We start from the raw sequence: 18868 nt of genomic DNA, 5'->3' as shown, positions 1-18868 counted from the left end.
AGTAAACAAAAAAGAGGCACAAGAATGGCCAGAGTGAATTTGTATAAAAATTACAGCTATTGATGGAAGGGTGGTTGGGTTTTTTGTTTCATTTTGTGCAGTATTCACTCAGCTATAATGTTAACATTTTGACTGATATCCTTATAAATTATATACATTTTATGTTAGCCAAGAATAGTTTAAGTTGGTATATATGTGTGTGTGTGTGTGTATAACAAAGCTGATGTGTTTTAATGTATAATATAGATACTTGACAGGGATTTTGAAACTTTATTACGTGCATTTTGAACAAAATCTCTTGGCCTTAAAAGCCAGTAAATGACTAAAATGCCATTTATTTTAATTTGTGTTAAAATTACACACACAGAGACACACACAAATAAATGTCATTTTAGTCATTTACTGGCTTTTAAGGCCAAGAGATTTTGTTCAAAATACACGTTATTAAGTTTCAAAATGCCTGTCAAACATTTACACTGTACATTAAAACACATCAACTTTGCTTGGGAATAAACTTGCTGGTTACTTTACACTAACCATAAATGCTAGACTGCCATTAAATTGATCATGATTGTCAGCAAGGCCTGAATTAGTAAAAGAAACCTCAAAAAAAAAAAAAAAAAAAAAGCCAAATAGTCCAGGAAAGTGTTTCTTCTGTATATACATATGAGGTTTGTGATTGTAGTTTACTTTAAAACAAAGCAGCAAGTTACACTTCTGCCCTGATCTAATATAGTATATGGAGATATACCTATTGCCTAGAACTGGAAGGGACCTTGAAAGGTCATTGAGTCCAGCCCCCTGCCTTCATTAGCAGGACTAAGTACTGATTTTTGCCCCAGATCCCTAAGTGGCCCCCTCAAGGACTGAACTCACAACCCTGGGTTTAGCAAGCCAATGCTCAAACCACTGAGCTATCCCTCCCACTGCCTTGATATAACACGAATTCGGATATAATGCGGTAAAGCAATGTTCCAGGTGGGGGGCAGGGCTGCACACTCGGGTGGATCAAAGCAAGTTCAATATAACACAGTTTCACCTATAACGCAGTAAGATTTTTTTGGCTCCCAAGGATAGCGTTACATCGAGGTAGAGGTGTATTCAGTTTATAATTTTCAGTAGAGGGTTTATCCCTCCTCCACCAGCGGCGGCTCCAGGCACTAGTGCTCCAAGCGTGTGCCTGGGGTGGCAAGCCGCAGGGGGCGCCCTGCCAGTCCCTGCGAGGGTGACAGTCAGGCAGCCTTCGGTGGCTTGCCTGAGGGAGGCCCACTGGTCCCGCGGATTTGGCAGCAGGTACACTGAAGCTGCAGGACGGATGGACCTCCCGCAGGCAAGCCACTGAAGGAAGCCTGACTGCCGTGCTTGGGGTGGCAAAAAAGCTAGAACTGCCCCTGTCCCCCACTGCTTTGAAATTAGGGTTTCTCAAGTAGATTTTGTCATATAAATGCAAACGGTAAGATGAAAATAATTTAAGGCAACATTTACACTCAACATAATAAGTCTCCAAACCTTAGTCAATACCATATGGTGACCATGATGTAGTAGATATTTGCTTTTATTAATATTAAATACCCTTATCGTAAAGTGGAACATTTTTCAACACTAGATTGTAACAAGGTTAAAATAGTCAAATTCAAAGGAGCTTCCCTCATTATGCAACTCTTTGAGATTCTAAGCCTACAAAGCAATCTGCACAATTGGAACTTTGCGATTGCAAAGAGTCCCATTGACTTCAGAGTGCATGACACTTAGAAAAACTACAATGTGTATTTTAAAAGACTGAAACTAAGATTTGTAATACTGGTTTGTGTGTATAAGTACAACTTCCCTAGTCTACTAGATACAATTAGATATAGTCCTGTATACGTGCATATAGTTTGTCTCTACCAGTAAATTCCATTAGCTCAAGCTACCAAAACCAAAAGGTATCTAAGGAAATGTAATGTGTAAAACCACAAATAGAACAGCATTAAACTCCAAGTGCTAACAAGTCTATTTAAATACAGAGAAGATAAAGAGACAGAGTAAGAGAAAGATGATATGGGTAAATCCATAACAGATTAAAGGAAGTGTCAACCCATTGATCAAACATTCGAATTATGGTTTGCTCTCTTCTTAAAGGAAAAAAAGTCAAACATTCAACTGTTCTGAATCCAATAATTTACCAATCACAATGGACATAATTCTGTAGAGAAGAACTAGAATTGGAATGATCAAAATCAAATTCATTCCTGATTTCAGACTGAGGCCATGGCTACACTTACAGCTGTACAGCGCTGGGAGTTACAGCTGTCTTCGTACAGCTGTGTAGGGAAAGAGCTGCAGTGTGGCCACATTGACAGCTACCAGTGCTGCAGTGTGGCCACATTTGCAGCGCTGTTGGGAGTGGTGCATTGTGGGCAGCTATCCCACAGAGCACCTTGTCCCATTTTGGCGCCCTGGGTTGTGGGAAGGGGACGGAAGGGTGCACGTCATTCCGCTTCCTGTCCCAACGCCCCGTGGTGCATCGCTTCACATCCCAGCAGTCACTGTTTTTTTCCGTCCACGTCTGGTGCCATTGTGAGTCTCCCAACGGTTTCTGTGCAGTGCAATTTCTGTGGGAAATGGAGCCTGAGCTGCTGAGGACTTTGCTGATGAGTGTCGCCAGCACACCATGTTTGGCAGTGGAGCTGTTCCTTCGGACTCCTCACTGTCACTTTGGAGCTGACGATGATATCGAGTCGCTTGACGTGTATGACACTAAATTGCTTGTGGCATTCACGGAAATGCTCAGCACTGTGGAATGCTGCTTTTGGGCTCGGGAAACAAGCACTGAGTGGTGGGATCACATCGTCATGGAAGTTTGGGATGACGAACAGCGGCTGCAGAACTTTCGGATGAGAAAAGCCACTTTCATGGGACTGTGTGAGGAGCTCGCCCCCACCCTGCAGCGCAAGGACGCGAGATTGAGAGCTGCCCTGCCAGTGGAGAAGCGGGTGGCTATTGCCATCTGGAAGCTGGCAACTCCAGACAGCTACCGATCGGTCGTGAATCAGTTTGGAGTGGGAAAGTCAACCGCTGGAATCGTGTTGATGCAAGTTTGCAGGGCCATTAATCGCACCCTGCTAAGAAGAACCGTGACTCTGAGGAACGTGCAGGACATTCTGGATGGCTCTGCACAAATGGGTTTCCCTAACTGTGGAGAGGCGATAGATGGGACGCATATTCCTATTCTGGCACCACCTTACCTAGCATCCGAGTACATTAATCGGAAAGGGTATTTCTCTATGGTTCTCCAGGCGCTTGTGGATCACTGTGGGCGTTTCATGACATTAACACAGGCTGGCCTGGAAAGGTGCATGATGCACGCATCTTTCGGAACAGTGGCCTGTTCAGTAAGATGCAGGCCAGGACTTTTTTCCCAGACCGCAAGATCACAGTAGGGGACATCAAAATGCCCATTGTGATCCTTGGAGACTCCGCTTACCCATTCATGCCTTGGCTCATGAAACCATATACAGGGAAGCTTGACAGGAGCAAGGACTGGTTCAATTACAGGCTGAGCCGGTGCAGAATGACTGTGCAGTGTGCTTTTGGCCGTTTAAAAGGGCGCTGGAGATCTCTGTACAGGAAGCTAGACTTGGGGGAAAGCAGCATCCCTGCGGTTATATCCGCGTGCTGTACCCTCCATAATACTTGTAAAGGGAAGGGTGAAACATTCAGTCGAATGGACCTCCGAGGTTCAACGTCTGGAGGCTGAATTTGCACAGCCAGAGAGCAGGGCTACTAGAGAGGCCCAGCACAGGGCTACAAGGATTAGGGATGCCTTGAGGGAGGAATTTGAGGCTGAAAACCAACAGTAATGTTTGGTGCCTTGCACGGGAGTGAAGTGCACTGGTTACAATGTTAGTAGGAATCCGTTTTTCCTAAAATGATTTGCATTGCCTGTTTCTTTCCTGGGCTACGGTATCTTTCACTTTCTGCAATAATAAAGACTGTTTTCAAAGCCAAGAATTCATTTATTGAAAAGAAAATAACTTTCTTGACAGACACAACAAGAGGGTGGGGTGGTGAACTGCAGTCAGAGGTTTGCATATGTCCTGTCTGGAGTGCTGTGCAATGACTGCTGTACTTCAGGAAGAAAATACTGCATGGTGATGGGGGTTGAGTGCAGAGGGTAAGGGTCGTAGTTCTCAGGGCTGGTTGGTGAACGTACAGGTGTTGGGGGCAGCTGGTGGTGGTAAGAACCTGGATGCTGGGGAAGGGGGTTTGGAGCTGACATTGAGGAACAAGGGAAAGAGCTCTGGGACCTGGGGGGGGGGGGGGACGGCATGGAAGTGCTCTGCCTGCATGGCTACGAGTGACTGGATAGAGTCCGCTTGGCGCGCCAGGATGCTTATCAGCTGCTTTGTGCTTTTCTTCTTAGCCACTCTGTTTCTCTGGCAGAGCCTGCTTTCCCTTTCTCTCCAGTCCTGCAGTTTTTTCCTCTCTCTGGCAGAGTGATCCATAACTGCGTTCAGCATGTTTTCTTTGCTTTTTTGCAGCTTCTTCCTGAGGTTTTGTAGCCTCTGGCCAGTGGATAAGGGCAGTCCAGTAGTCAAGGACACTGTTCGAAAGACAAAAATGGCAACAGTTAACACAGGCTGCACTGTTTATAATCGCACCCAGACAGTTATTCCCACACAGTGAAAGAGTTTACAGTCTTCACTTTAGCATACTTTTCCCATACCTAACAGAGCGCACCTAACCCACAGGAGGCAGGAAATGGTGAGTAAGGGGGAATGATTGCTTCAGGGATCTGCAGGGGTTTCTGTGCGTTGGGGAAAGCAAAGTACTGCAGGGGGCATCTACATTTTCCACAGGAGTTAATCCTGGAAGATATCTCGCTGCTGCGGGTCATCTGGGAAGAGCAGGAGGGTCTTCTATAGCAATGCGGATTCCCCCTGGCCCCTATGCAGCTTGCCTGTGTGCAGCAATGGTCCCCCTCCCCCTCGCGGCACAGTGGCGTGGACACGTTAGCCTTACTGGGACAAGGACCACAGTGGCTCTCCCTATAAACTTGCGCAAGTGCATTGCCCACACTCTGGCTGCAACTTTTGAAGAGATTATCGAGGCCAATTACCGCGACGTGATAGACCACATCAATGGGCTATTCCACATCTAGGCATGCATGCATGCAGCCCAACCCCCCCCCCCCCCCCACGAAACATTTCCATCCTGAAAATAAAAGCTGCGTACCAGGAACCCGTTTCTCTGCTTGTCCTTCACCAACAAGTTCCAGCTGCTGCGACTGGCTACCTTCCTCCTGGCTTGAGAAGAGCTCCTGGCGGCATGCCTCCTGGGTGTCTTCCCCCCACCACAGTACCTTCACTATCGGTTTCCTCAGCCCTTCTCCTCTCCCCCCCTTCCTCCCCCGCTCTGAAGTGTCCATCATGGTCGTCAGATTGGCAGTGGGGTCACCCCCAAGTATTGCATCCAGCTCCTTGTAAAAACGGCAGGTCGTGGGGGCAGCACCTGAGAGGCGGTTTTCCTCGCAGGCTTTGCAGCAATAGGCACTCTGCAGCTCCTTCACTTTAACCCTGCACTGCAGAGTGTCCCGGTCATGGCCCCTTTCCAGCATGGCCCTTGAGATCTGCCCATAGGTATCGTAATTCCTACGGCTGGAGCGCAGCTGTGACTGCACAGCTTCCTCATCCCAAACACTGATGAGGTCCAGCAACTCGCCATTGCTCCATGCTGGGGCTCGTTTGGCGCGTGGAGGCATGGTCACCTGGAAAGATTCACTGATTGCACTTCACACCTGGCTGAGCAAACAGGAAGGGGATTTTTAAAATTCTCGGGGCATTTAAAGGGCGAGTCACCTGAGGCCAGGGAAGTAGAGTGTGAACTGATGAGCAGAGTGGCTGAATAGGCATTCTGGGACACTTCTGAATACTCTGGAGGCCAATAACAGCGCTTTTGGTGGCCACACTGGTGGAGCAGTGCTGCATCACCAGCACTGCAATCGTTACACCCCAGGCAGAGCAGGAGTACAGCCAGCGCTGCAGCCAGGGAGATGCAGTGCTGTATGTGCCTTGGAAGTGTGGATGGTGAGTAAGTTGCAGCGCTGTAAACCCACCACCAATGCTGCAACTCTCCAGTGTAGCCAAGGCCTGAGATACTAATATTTAAAACCTATTTTAACATTTCCTTTGTTTTATTAAGACTCTAAATAGGTAGGTTGGTGCATTTAGGTTGTCTATTTCATTTTTGCCTAAAACACCACCGTGACTCTGTATAAAAAGAAAGATGACTATGTTTACACTAAGGCGCCACCACTGTTGCACAACTGTGATAAATCTTACATGAAGTATACCTTGTAAGGCAGGGGTAGGCAACCTGTGGCACACGAGCTGATTTTCAACAGCACTCACACTGCCAGGGTCCTGGCCACTGGTCCGGGGGGCTGTGCGTTTTAATTTAATTTTAAATGAAGCTTCTTAACCATTTTAAAAGCTGTATTTACTTTATATACAACAATAGTTTAGTTATATATTATAGACTTATAGAAAGAGACCTTCTAAAAACGTTAAAATGTATTACTGGCACGCAAAACCTTAAATCAGAGTGAAAAAATGAAGACTTGGCACAGCACTTCTGAAAGGCTGCCGATCCCTGTTGTAAGGTATAATTAAAAAAAGATGTAATCTGTTGAACAATGTTATCCTATTTATATCCATGTATTATCATTGTATACAAAGGTTAAGAATCTTTGCTATGTGTTTGTATCTCAAACATGTTGCGTCCCTTGGTAACACCCAGAAGACAGATTGACATCAAGACAAGCCAGCCATGTGTTGATGAGCCATTAAGGAGAATTAGCTGTTCCAGTGGGCCCCTCCTGAGGATGCCTCACAGACTGTATGAACAATGGAGGCCCAGTGACTCAACAAGACTTGTAGAGCATGTGGCTCCTGACTCCATGTTTGAGATAGTTTGTCTCCATCAGTAAATGAACTGGGGGTATAAACTGGAGACTGACCACTCCTGGCCTCTTTCCTGCTCCACATCTCTGGACTATGATTTCTAACAAAGGGAAGCTTTGAACAAGGGACTGAATACTCCCAGTCTTTTGGAAGATCCAGAGAAACTTATTGCAAGCTAACAGATTTAACATCACTGCTATTATCCTGATCTACAAACTCTGAAATCAATTGTAATGCATAGGATTAATTTTAATGTTTTAACAACTCTTCTCTTTTTTTTATTAATAAATCTTTACTTATTTTACTAAAGATTGGCAATCAGTGCTGCAGCCAACTTTCTAACAGCAGAAAACTGAACATTCTTGCCTCACTTTGCCCCTTCTCCGAGGCCCCACCCTAGCTTCACCCCTTCTTGGAGGCTCTGCCGTCCACTCACTGCATTCCCCCTCCATCCATCACTCGCTCACTTGCTCATTTTCACCAGGCTGGGGCAGGAGATTAGGGTATGGGAGGGAGTACAGGCTCTGGGCTGAGGGTGTGGGCTTTGGGGTAGTGCCAGGGAAGAGGGGGTTGGGGTGCAGGAGGAGGCTCTGGGTTGGGGCCAAGGGATTTGGAGTGTGAGAGGGGGCTTCAGGCTGGGGCAGGGGGTTGGGGTATGGCAAAGGGTGAGGGCTCCAGCTGGGGGTGTGGGCTTGGGATGAAGGGTTTGGGGTGCAGGAAGGGGCTCTGAGCTGGAATCAAGAGTTTTAGAGTGTGGGAGGGGGCTCTGAGCTGGGGTTTGGGGTATGGGCTCTGGCCTGGGGGTGCAGGCAAGGGGGTGGGTGCATGGGGGGGCTCAGGGCTGGGGAAGGTGGTTGGGGCATAGGAAGGGGCTCCAGGTGGCATTGACCGCAGGCAGCGCCCAGGAAGTTGCGACATGTCCCTCCGACTTCTAGGTGGAGAAGTGGCCAGAGAGTTCCATCCTCTGCACCTGCCTGCAGGTGCGGCCCCCACAGCTCTCATTGGCCACAGTTCTCGGCCAATGACAGCTGTGGAACCAACATTCGGGATGATGCCTGCAGGTGAGGGCAGTGCACAGAACCTCCCTGGCCACCCCTCTGCCTACGAGTTTGAGACACATGCAGGCCGCTTCCCAGGAACCACACGAAGCCTGCCTACCCCGCTGCAGCCAACTGGACTTTTAGCAGCCTGTCAACTATGCTGAGCAGAGCTGCCAGGGGTCCCTTTTCGACTGGGCGTTCTGGTCAAAAACCGGACGCCTGGCAAACCTAAATGCGGTATTTGGTAAGATCCTGAAGTACATATTGACCTGGGGTGAGTGTCTGGTTCACTAGAACTGGAAGAACCTAATAGATGTTATTTCTGGTTTTAAGAATCATTTATCACAGAAGTCTGGTTTGTCTGGATGGTGCATGAGAGGCTAGAGGGCCTGATGGGACAGTCTGTGGCTTCATAATAACTAGAATAGTAATTTGGAAGCACACATTTGTTACTGGCTTGGTGAAGTCTTATGATAGAATAAGCCACCAGTTTGGGGTGCATGCCCTGTTTTCTGGCAGTCTGACCTGAAATTGGCACCCATAGCTCTGTCCCATGCTAGGCATCATGACAACCTGTTACCTAATGACAAGCTGAATGGGTAGAATCTGAACAGTACTGATATTCTGACTTTAGCCATAAAAAAAAAAAAAAAAAAAGACAAATACATGCAAGATCTTTTGGAAATAATCTATTCTCTACTATTTTTGCTGGATGTTAGGTAATTACAATGAACAGAATATAATGGGTAACTAAAATATGCTTCTGAATAATGGCTGAAGTCAGCAGGTTTATACAAGCACTAATCCTGCAACAGTATCTCTGCCAAATCTCTAAGAGGCTCTCTCTTCATATATACCTTACAGTAAGTGCACGGGCCCCACTAGTTAATGAAATCTGCAGCACAGCAGATTTCACACAATTAAAGTGTTGGTGTCAAACCCTCTTGTACCACTGAATTGCCAGGTGCAGTTTCCAAATATTGTGCCTTTTCTTCCCCTAGCTCCCGCTCTTTAAGCAAAGCAACAGGTCAGGGACAAAAGTTGAACTTTATCATTTGAACTATCACCTTAAAGCTCCCCTTCCTCTCCCTAACATTACCTACTCCAATGCAATGACGTCTCCCATCCCTCTTTTTCCGTTTTGTTTCCCAGACCTGAAACTGAAGAGGAGGGGAAAGAATAGGAAAAGTTTTTTCATTTTATTTCCTTTGTAACCACTGCCTAAAGTTGGTATTAGAGGTAAAACATTTAACTGGTTACTCTGCACAAGCAGGTGAAGTTTGTCTAGAAGCCATTGCTTTGGGTCAGGCACCAAGAGTGGCCAATAATGAACTGTACACACTAACTTGATTAAATCTATCACTATTATATCAGTTCAGGAAAGCAAGTGATTTCCTCCTTTGTTTGTAAGAGTCAGGTTTCAACCATCCTTTAACCTACTGTCAGTTTCTGATAATGATTTCTTTCACATCGTTGGTATGGACCATGATATATTTATATTCTCCTCAGTGGCACCAATTTTCAACTAAACTGCTGTTTTTCATAAACGTTTACCCACATATGGCTTATGATGCATCCTACAATAAATGAAAGCCAGAAAGGCTGATATCAAAGTGAAAGCCACTTAGTGCTCACAATTTATTTATCATGCAACTTCACATTAGTTTTGCTTCTATAAAATAAGCTAAAAATGGTGCAATATATTTCTAGCATAACAACGCAGGTAGGGGAGGATGGAAAAGAACTGAAGTTTACAAACAGAGCTGTGTTTACATTAGATATCTGCACAGATGTTAAAGTAACGTACAAGCTTATGCTGAATCTAGTGGGCCTCAGTTCAGCCTCAGGGTAATTACTCATGTCTGTTTTTTGTTTTAAAAAATCCTCCTATCCTTATCACAGCTTCCCAGTGTTTTACATCTGGAACTGGACAGTAGCTAGAGAAACCCTTGTACAAATTTTAGACAGCTACAAACATGACTAAGTAGTTCAAACAGGACAACAGGGTCAAGTCTAGCAACTGATGCTGCTAAATACAGTAGAAAAAACTCAACTCCAATAAAGATGCCTAGAATGACCATGTGACAAGGAGGTGCTGGAAACCTTCAGCTTTGCAAATCTGTTAACACTTGGCTCCCAAGTCTTTTCATGGGCAGTCATTTGTTCAGAATGCACTTTCAGTTTAGTTCTCGTTCCCATCTTGACATGAAATTCATAGGCACATTTCTCAACTGTGGTCAACAGCCCCTCTCCTCTAGAACTCTACAGATATCAGTATTTTGTCAGGAGTGCAGATTAAAAGTTTCAGAATGAGAACAATCACCAGCAAAATAAATAGGAATTATTCTGTAAAGACACCAGACAGAATAATAGTGAAACAGAAAGTGGAAGAGAGTATATAGTCATAAAAATATTTTACAGGGTGACTCAACAAGCCCCACAAAACTAGAAGCTAGACAGTTTTATTTAAAAAGTGGAACAGACAAAAGATCCCTCCCCCTCCCCCCCCCCCCCCAAAAAAACCACCTAACTACAACAGGAATTTAAAAACAAGTCGATCTTTAAAGAATAGATATGGAGCCTCAAGAATACTTCCCGTAATAATGCTGGAAATTGTTCTGTCCCATATACATTTGTAGTTACACAGTTTCCATCTGATTCTACTTTGGAATTAGAAAAATACGAAGTATGCAACGTAAAACTGTTTGTTTCCTCCTTCCCTGTGTCACCTAAACAGTTTGCTTATGAAACTTGGAAACTAACTTGGTGCAACATCAAGCACAGTACACTTCAAATTGGCTCAACCTACAGCTAATATAAAACAAAAGACTGAACCAGTTTTATTGGACACCAACCAGATTATACACCACAAGCTTGACAGATTCTGCATCTGCTGAAGAAGCAGCCATTCATATGCCTCACCGTCAGACACACTATGGTGCTTCCAAATGCATGCCAAATTCTAAACTCTACCTCCTCATCAGCCTTGATGAGGACAGGCTCATATCCCCTATGTGGAAAAAGCTTGCTCTAATAGCGCTGGCCCTGAACAAAGAATATCACTGAGACACGAGAGGTATCCACGTCCAACTAAATCCCTCCTCAACCCTTGGAGAAACTACAAGACACTTTCATGCTGTAAAAGGTCCCCTTTATAATAATGGTTTTAGGTCCTTATCATCAAGAGTAGCAAACACGCACCTCAAAGCCCTCAAACTTTACTTCTCCCCCACTTCCTTTCCTTCTTGTTCTTTCACCTTCTTGGTTTTTGTTTCATACAGATTCATAAGATATTAACTAGCTATTATTAACCTACCTCCATTATGGCCATAACCATTTATTATGGGGAAGGAGTGAAGTAACTAATGACACCTTGGCCCAAAGTAAGCCTCAAAACGTTTCTTTTAAAATTTCCCACCCACTGTGTGCCATACTTGAGTACATTTTTGTATAGACTTTGTCCAGTTTGCTGTGTGTGTGTACATTACTGCACATTTATAAAAAAAGTCCCTTATCAGCTAAGCTATAAGAGGAATTCCTACTGACCTTAATGAGATAAAAACAATTCAAATTGTTTATTACTAGGAAGTTCTGTGGTCTTTATGCTTATGATAAAATTATGTATATGTCAATTAATATTTTTGGATAGGATTCTAGTCTACTTTGGTTTCTTAGATCACTAATTTCTTGAAATTATAAACACGACCAATTTTCAACACCCGTTCAATGGGACCCATTGCAGATGAGTGTTTTCAACAATAGGTCAATTTCTTTAGTAGAGTCAGAATTTTAGAGTGTTTATACTGTACATAAATATATACAATGTATTAATTACTGCTAGAACTTGTAACTCCTGGCAATACTGCTTGATGATTATGCAGTATAATTAAGGCTGCGAGTTTGTCACGGAGCTCACGGATTCCGTGAATTTCTGTGACCTCCATGACTTCTGCAGTGGCCGGTGCGATTGGCTCAGGGACAGCTCAGGCAGCCCCTGCGCCAGGCGCACCAGCCACTCCTGGAGCAGTCCCGGGCAGCCCCTCTCCCCTCCCAGCAGTGTTTGGGTGAGGTGGGCTCTGGGCAGCACTTACCTGGGGGCTCCCCGAAAGCCGTGACATCCCCCTCGCTCAGCTGCTAGGCAAAGGCATAGCCAGGCAGCTCTGCGCGCTGCCTCCATCCAGAATGCTGGTTCTGAAGCTTCCATTGGCCAGGAACTGTAGCCAATGGGAGCTGCAGGGTCGGTGCCTGGAAGCAGAGGCAGTGCGCAGAGCTACCTGGCCACACCTCCGCCTAGGACGGAACTGAAGTGTGGCCAGGTAGCTCTGCGCACTGCCTCTGCTTCCAGGCACCGACCCTGCAGCTCCCATTGGCTACAGTTCCTGGCCAATGGAAGCTTCAGAACCAGCATTCTGGATGGAGGCAGCGCGCAGAGCTGCCTGGCTATGCCTTTGCCTAGCAGCTGAGCGAGGGGGATGTCACTGCTTTCTGGGAGCCCCCAGATAAGTGCTACCCAGAGCCCGCCTAACCCTGTCCTGTGCCCAATCCCCTTCCCTCCCCTGACTCCAAATATGCTGCAGCTCCTGGGTGGAGGAAGGTGTGGAGGCAGGTAGAAGCCTGCAGATCCTTCCCACTCTCCCACCCCAGTGGGGGTCCTGGCTGCCCACAACAACCTGCCCACCCCCAGCACTCAGGCCCCCCCGCCTCCAACACTCGTGGAGGCTCCAGGCAGTCCACCTCCAAGTTTTAGTCATGAGTAATTTTAGTAAAAGTCAGGGACGGGTCATGGGCCATGAATTTTTGTTTACTGTCCATGACATGTCAATTTTTTTTACTAAAAATACCCGTGACTAAAACATAGCCTTAAGTATAATCTAAAAATCACAATCTTTATAAAAATGTATCATCATTCACGGACACTGTGCACTGTGGTTGAACTATCACACACACTAGAAAATTAGTTCCTAATTAAATGAAATTATACACTAGATGCTGGAGTATGAAAAAACCCTCACTTGCACAAAAGCAAGATAAATGGGCAGATCTCCAATTCTCCCTAACAACTTCTTTTCGTGTCACTTCTTTGCTTTTACTGGACACCATGTCTCTACAAAACATTTGTTTGATATGAAACAGAGTAGGAAGAATATCTAAGAGTTCCCTGTAAAAGGAACTAAACAATGTGATGCCAAACATACCCTCTATCAGGGGTCGGCAACCTCTGGCATGCCAGTTTGTTTACCTGCCACTTTGGCAGGTTTGGCCGACTGCGGCTCCCACTGGCTGTGGTTCGCCGTCCCAGGCCAATGGGGGCAGCGGGAAGTGGCGTGGGCCGAGGGATGTGCTGGCTGCACCCCCTCCCCCCACCCTCACTTGTCATTGAACTCACTTGTCACTTACTCTTCAGTATGTGATGTACAAAACACAATAGGGATAAATGACTGAAGCCTATACACAGAAGGGTGAAGAAGTGGTTTAAATTAGAACATGTAGTCCAATACTACTACTACTGTCAAACCTGTCAATATATAAAAAATAAAACTGGTATAGGGGAAGGGGAGAGAGATACATGTCCAAATTTTAAGTTATAAATGATGGTTTGTTACTGCCAAACTCAACAGCATCTGTTCTGAACAACTTATACAATTTGTTACACTATGTAAGTGCTATTTGACAATTTAAGTCATCACTTGCATTATGAAATCCAGACTGGAAGCCTGCTGGATTGCTAGTGTATACCATAATGCTGAAGCATTAATTTGCTTCAAACCATGTCCATTGTTTAAAATAATAGCTTTTTACAGCTAACTAAGAAAATACTGGAAGCGCTTGCTCACCTCCAAGACATTTTAGCTAAGAACAATGTCCTACTTACTGACATGCCTCTGCTTTCCTACCATGTCTAAGTATCTCTTCCGTAACGTTCCATTTCCAGACTGATTTTTTTGTTAGTCATCTTTAACAGTTTAAGCAACTGAAAACACATTACCTTTCCTGCATGAAGACCTGGAGATTAAATACCATTGTCAGGAGGCCCCCACATCATTGAACTAATGTCAGACTTTAGTACTGTTTATATAATGGCTTAGAACCCAATTTTCAGAGATAAGCACTCTCAATCCCCACTGAAGTCAACAGGAAATGCCCGCAGTCAGTACCTCTGAAACAATATCTTGTCCTCAAAGATCCTGCCTTCACTCATACTAACCAGTTTGCCCTGGGTGAAACATTTATCAAAGTGTTTTAAAAACAAAAAACTACCGTAAATCATTGCCGACTAAGTGAGCAACACAACAGGCTTGTGTTTTGTCTTTTAAGATGTGGCATTTTTCAAAGCCTCTAATTCATGTCATAAAAACATCTTAGCAGCAGCAGCAGCAGAATTGACAATCCAGTACTGGATACCAAAACTGGTGATGGTAATACAATAAATTCCCTTTTGCAGTTCAAACAGTAGAGCAAACCTTTCATATATTTGACAGTCGCCATTTCGCACAACACACCCAAGAACATTTTACCTCAAATTCTTTCACCTTTTCCATGGTTATCAAGCGTCTTGATGTGTGGCTGGAAAGCATCTGCTCACAGTTACTAATAAGTTTCAGGCAGGGGTGCCGGGGTATAATCTCTTCTGTATATCTGGAAGAAATAAGCAGTCAGAAAGCTGTAAACCTATGAACTGTACCATGTGCATCTGAAAAACGGTTATACAGATCTATTCGAACTGGCTTACCCTATAAGCTTCCACACATTTTATAGCCATACTAAGTTTCCAGAAACAACATTTTCACTTGTTTTCAGAAATCATAAGCATATATCCCATCTTTTTGGGACACAAATAAAAGACATGGTGCAGATGAACTAGCTGTAAATGGGAAGAATATTTCCCATAGGGCTCTCTACAAATGGGTAATTGAGCTCTTGAGGTTCTTTCCAGCTATAAATTTCCATATGTAGATACCTGCATTATGTCAAGTATCATGGGAAAATTCCTCCAAGCACCCAATCAGGAACTCTGCTTTTTAAAAGTATTTCAAAAAGCATCCAATTATAATCAACTGATTTGGGTGGTTGTATATTTACTGACGCACCCCAATAGGAGACTACTATACTTGGACTTCAATATATATTACAACACAACCTCTTTAATAACCATTGAAATCTTTCGGATTCAGAGACTGGTGTTATAAACAGAGTGGAGCATATTGGACTTCCTCTGTTAGACAGGGAAAGCCATTTTAAAAGAAAATCTGTTCTGATAGCCCTTTGACAGAGGGCAATAATACTGTCCGGCTGACAAAATGTACCAAAATTAACTCAGTTAAAAACCTCTGTACTGGTGGGTGAAGAGTAAGCTTCCACAATATTTTATGTAACTTCCATCTTGCAGAAAAACTACATTTACATCAGCCATATGAAGACTACTAATTTCCAAGAATCTACATCTCCGAAACTGCATTCCCCCCTCTTATTTTTCCAAGTGCTAAAAGCTGAATTAGGTTTTAAAGAGATTCAGGAAGCGGGTGGGGAAGAGTCATCGGACTCAATTAACAGCCTATAAATATATAATAAAGGAAAGCGTGAATATGAGGCATCTTCACTCTGCTGCTGAGTCAGTCTTTAAAAAACTAGCCCACACACATCCTTTGAAGGGCAAGGAGTACTTGGAGCACAAGGCAGATGCTCCATATTTTACCCATGACAAGGAGGCATTTCTGAACATCTACTGAAAAGTAAATAAAGGGAAAACAAAAAAATGCAAGAGCAGTTCCTACCTCCACCTACTGCCACCTATGATGGTACCTTCCCAAGTTTGTTTGTTTTACTTTTTCTATGTATCTATACACTTTCTGTGTGACTGTCAGTTAGTCTCCGTGCCTCAGTTTCCTCAACTGTAAAATGAAGATAATAGCAATCCCCTACTTCACAGGTTGTTGTAAGGATAACTACATTAAGAGACTACTCAGATACTACAGTAATGTGGCCACTCGAGACAGAATATAAGTGTATGGTTTGCATTGCTACCTGAAAAATTATGAACAATGTGACCAAAGTTGCAAGTCTTACTTCTTTCAACTGTATTAGAAAGCCTGCTACAACAGCCATAAACACTAACCTTTGCAATAATGCTAGTGCAGAGCTGGGGGCCATTAATACAGAACACTGTAGTATTTTTTAAATAAGGGGAGTTCCACCTCCTGCATAAACAAATAAGTCAAACCAAAATAGAACTAGAGTTTCTTAGGTCTATTCTAGGAATTTACATTAGTATAGCTATGTCTCTCAGGAGTTTGAAAAATCCACTCCGAGAGACAGCTACACCAACCTAACTCCTGATGTAGATGGCTCTAAGTCAACAGATGATTTCTTTTGTTGACCTAGCTACTGCTTCTGGGGAAGGTAGATTACCTATGTCAACGGGAGAAGCCTTCCTGTCAGCGTACAATGAAGTGCTACAGCAGGGAGGCTGCAACTGCTGTGGTGTTTTACACAGACATACCGAGCAGCTACAAGATTTCACAGGAAAGTGGATAATGGAACGTCAGTGACAGAAGTTCCAGGCTCCTAAATTCTTGTACTAACGCATGTCTCTTCAGCAAAGCTCAAACAGCAATAAACTTCTTGCCTCCTGAGCTGCATTTATTCTCCATTTTCTGCACTGGGCACTACTATGATGCCCAAGAACTCCTAAACTTGTTTAAATTTTTATCTGCTACCTAAACTAGCACTCCAGTACACTGTGCTTCAGTCAATTAATGGATAAAAGGGGATGGTTTTGACCTATATAAAACCCTAAATCGCTCAGGACCTTTTTATGAGACTGCCTCTCTCTTCTTGCTACACTACCACAGTTGCAATCAGCAAATGTGCTTGACCAAAAGCCCCCTTGATTTATAAAAAAGAGGGGGGCTGGCAATAGAGTTATCCGTGAGAGGCTCTAAGCTCTGAAACAAGTTTCTTCCTGGTCCAAGCTAGCTCTGATCTGTTGAACTTCAAGGCATGCTGAAAAGCACATTTATTTGTGCAGGCTGCTCCAGAGGATGGTGGGTTTGATGTATGTGGGGAAAGGGAGATGTGTTCTGTTGGCAGGTAAATGGCTATTTAGTTTTATCTTTGTTCTTTTGATTTGTGGCAGAATGCTGAGTCTTCGATAGGTGGCCTTTATTATTGTATAAATCCACAGAAAATTTTAAATTAAAAATTACAGCCAAAGTGACACTCCACGCCTTCTGGAGGACAGACAGCATGAAAAATAACTAGACTCAGAACACTTGAGCATAGGGGAAAGGGAGCTGGCAGTAGTCTCTCCCTTAGTTCCTTAAACAATGAAAGTTTCTTCTTTTTCTTGCTTCAGGAGTGGAGAACAGGCCACTTTCTCTCTTCCCCTATTGCTAGTCTGCTCATGGGAGATGGCTGCTGCAAGGCAGCAGCTTAAGCAAGCACAGTCATAGGCCAGTGTAAGAGACAGCAGTAGCCACCAACAAGATCACCCCTTCTGCGCTGCATGCAGCTCTCTGGTCAAAGCAGTGCAGGGTGCAGAGCATGCAAGACAAGGAGTGGGTGAGGCAATCTAGGCCTGAATGTCAGAAGCAGATGGCACAAAGGCAAATGCCCAGTTGGTTGATCCTAGCCTGGGTGGACAGCAACGCAGGGAGTGACAAAAATTGTGACTTTGGAAAACATAACCCCTATGAGATAGGTTTTGAGCTTGTCAAAAATAGCACTTGGGAGGTGTGATGCTAACAGACCAGCTCAAGTCAAAGGCCAATTCATTTGTTTATGAATTGTTAAAATAAGTGTTGTTAAAGAACTGTTAAAAGGTATTATAGTGTATTCAGGCCAATTTGCTTGTGTGTTAGTATAGATCAAAAGAGATGTTAATTGCATTGTTTTCAGTTGTCTATATCCTGTTTGGTATTAAACTGCATTTATATTATGTATGCCCCAGTAATTAAATGACCCTAGATCAAAGCTGTTTTAATGGAAGAGTGTATTCAGATGTTAAAATTTCATGAAAACTAATGGAATCTTACTTGTATTTTTTCACTTACCTATTTCTATCATAATGTAATGGCAGGCATTTACATTATATATCTATATATCACTATAATTAAATTACCCAAACGCAACTGGAGCCTTGGAAATGTAAATGAAGAAGAGTGCTAACTTCAAAGCGAGGGCCCTTGTGATCAACAATGGGAATTCACATATTCAGTCTGCATTTCCTACTCACTGTCAAAGGGTAAAACAACACTATTCAGATTGTTTTCTGCAGAAGAAACTATAAATATGGATTCAAGGAACAGTCCTGTGTCCATGGACTGTTTGGATTCTAACAGGGTGGAATAACTGAACAAGACAACAGACCCCAGAGTTATTCAGGAGACAGAGACATTTCGAAACTGGCAGTTTATTACACTTCTGCTATCATTTCAGACTTACAAACTTTGAGTCACCTGTTAATTTATGTTACCTACTTTAACCTCTCAGTACCTCTCATTTCTTTTTCCTAGCTAATAAGCCTGTAGATAGTTTACTATAGAATTAGCTGCCAGCATTGTCTTTGGTGTAAGACTTGCAGTACCAACTGATGGGGGGTAAGTGACTGGGCTCTCGGGATTGGTAGAAACCTGATGTGGTGTGATTTTTGGTTTTAATAACCTTTTATCATAAAGTTCAGTTTGTCTGGGTGGCAAGATGGACTGAGAGACTAAGGGGACTGTCTGTGACTCTGTGGTAAGACTGATATAATGATCCAGAGTTCACATGTGCTACTGGATTGGTGAAATCTAATTATAGAACATACCACCAGTTTGGCCCTTGTTTTCTGACAGCCTGCCCTGAGATAGGCACTCACAGTTGAGTGTCATTCCAGACAGCATGACA

At 43.9% G+C, this 18868-nt stretch overlaps 1 protein-coding gene across 7 annotated transcripts in view; it reads right to left on the bottom strand.

Moving 5' to 3' along the window:
* Positions 1–18868, bottom strand: part of TRMT11 (tRNA methyltransferase 11 homolog) — a 64812-nt gene that overhangs the window by 5306 nt on the left and 40638 nt on the right. For 3 of the 7 annotated variants that reach the window (XM_030556238.1, XM_030556240.1, XM_030556241.1), the window contains exon 12: positions 14500–14620. In XM_030556238.1, coding sequence (XP_030412098.1) covers positions 14500–14620 — 121 coding nt within the window. Of the gene's footprint in view, positions 1–4497; positions 4586–7771; positions 9145–14499; positions 14621–18868 lie in introns of those variants that run through there. The other 4 variants (XM_030556243.1, XM_030556244.1, XM_030556242.1 and 1 more) reach the window with 4 other exon arrangements.

The sequence above is a fragment of the Gopherus evgoodei genome, chromosome 3 (assembly GCF_007399415.2).
Source record: "Gopherus evgoodei ecotype Sinaloan lineage chromosome 3, rGopEvg1_v1.p, whole genome shotgun sequence".
NCBI lineage: Eukaryota > Metazoa > Chordata > Testudines > Testudinidae > Gopherus > Gopherus evgoodei.
This window is presented reverse-complemented; position numbering and strand designations above follow the sequence as displayed.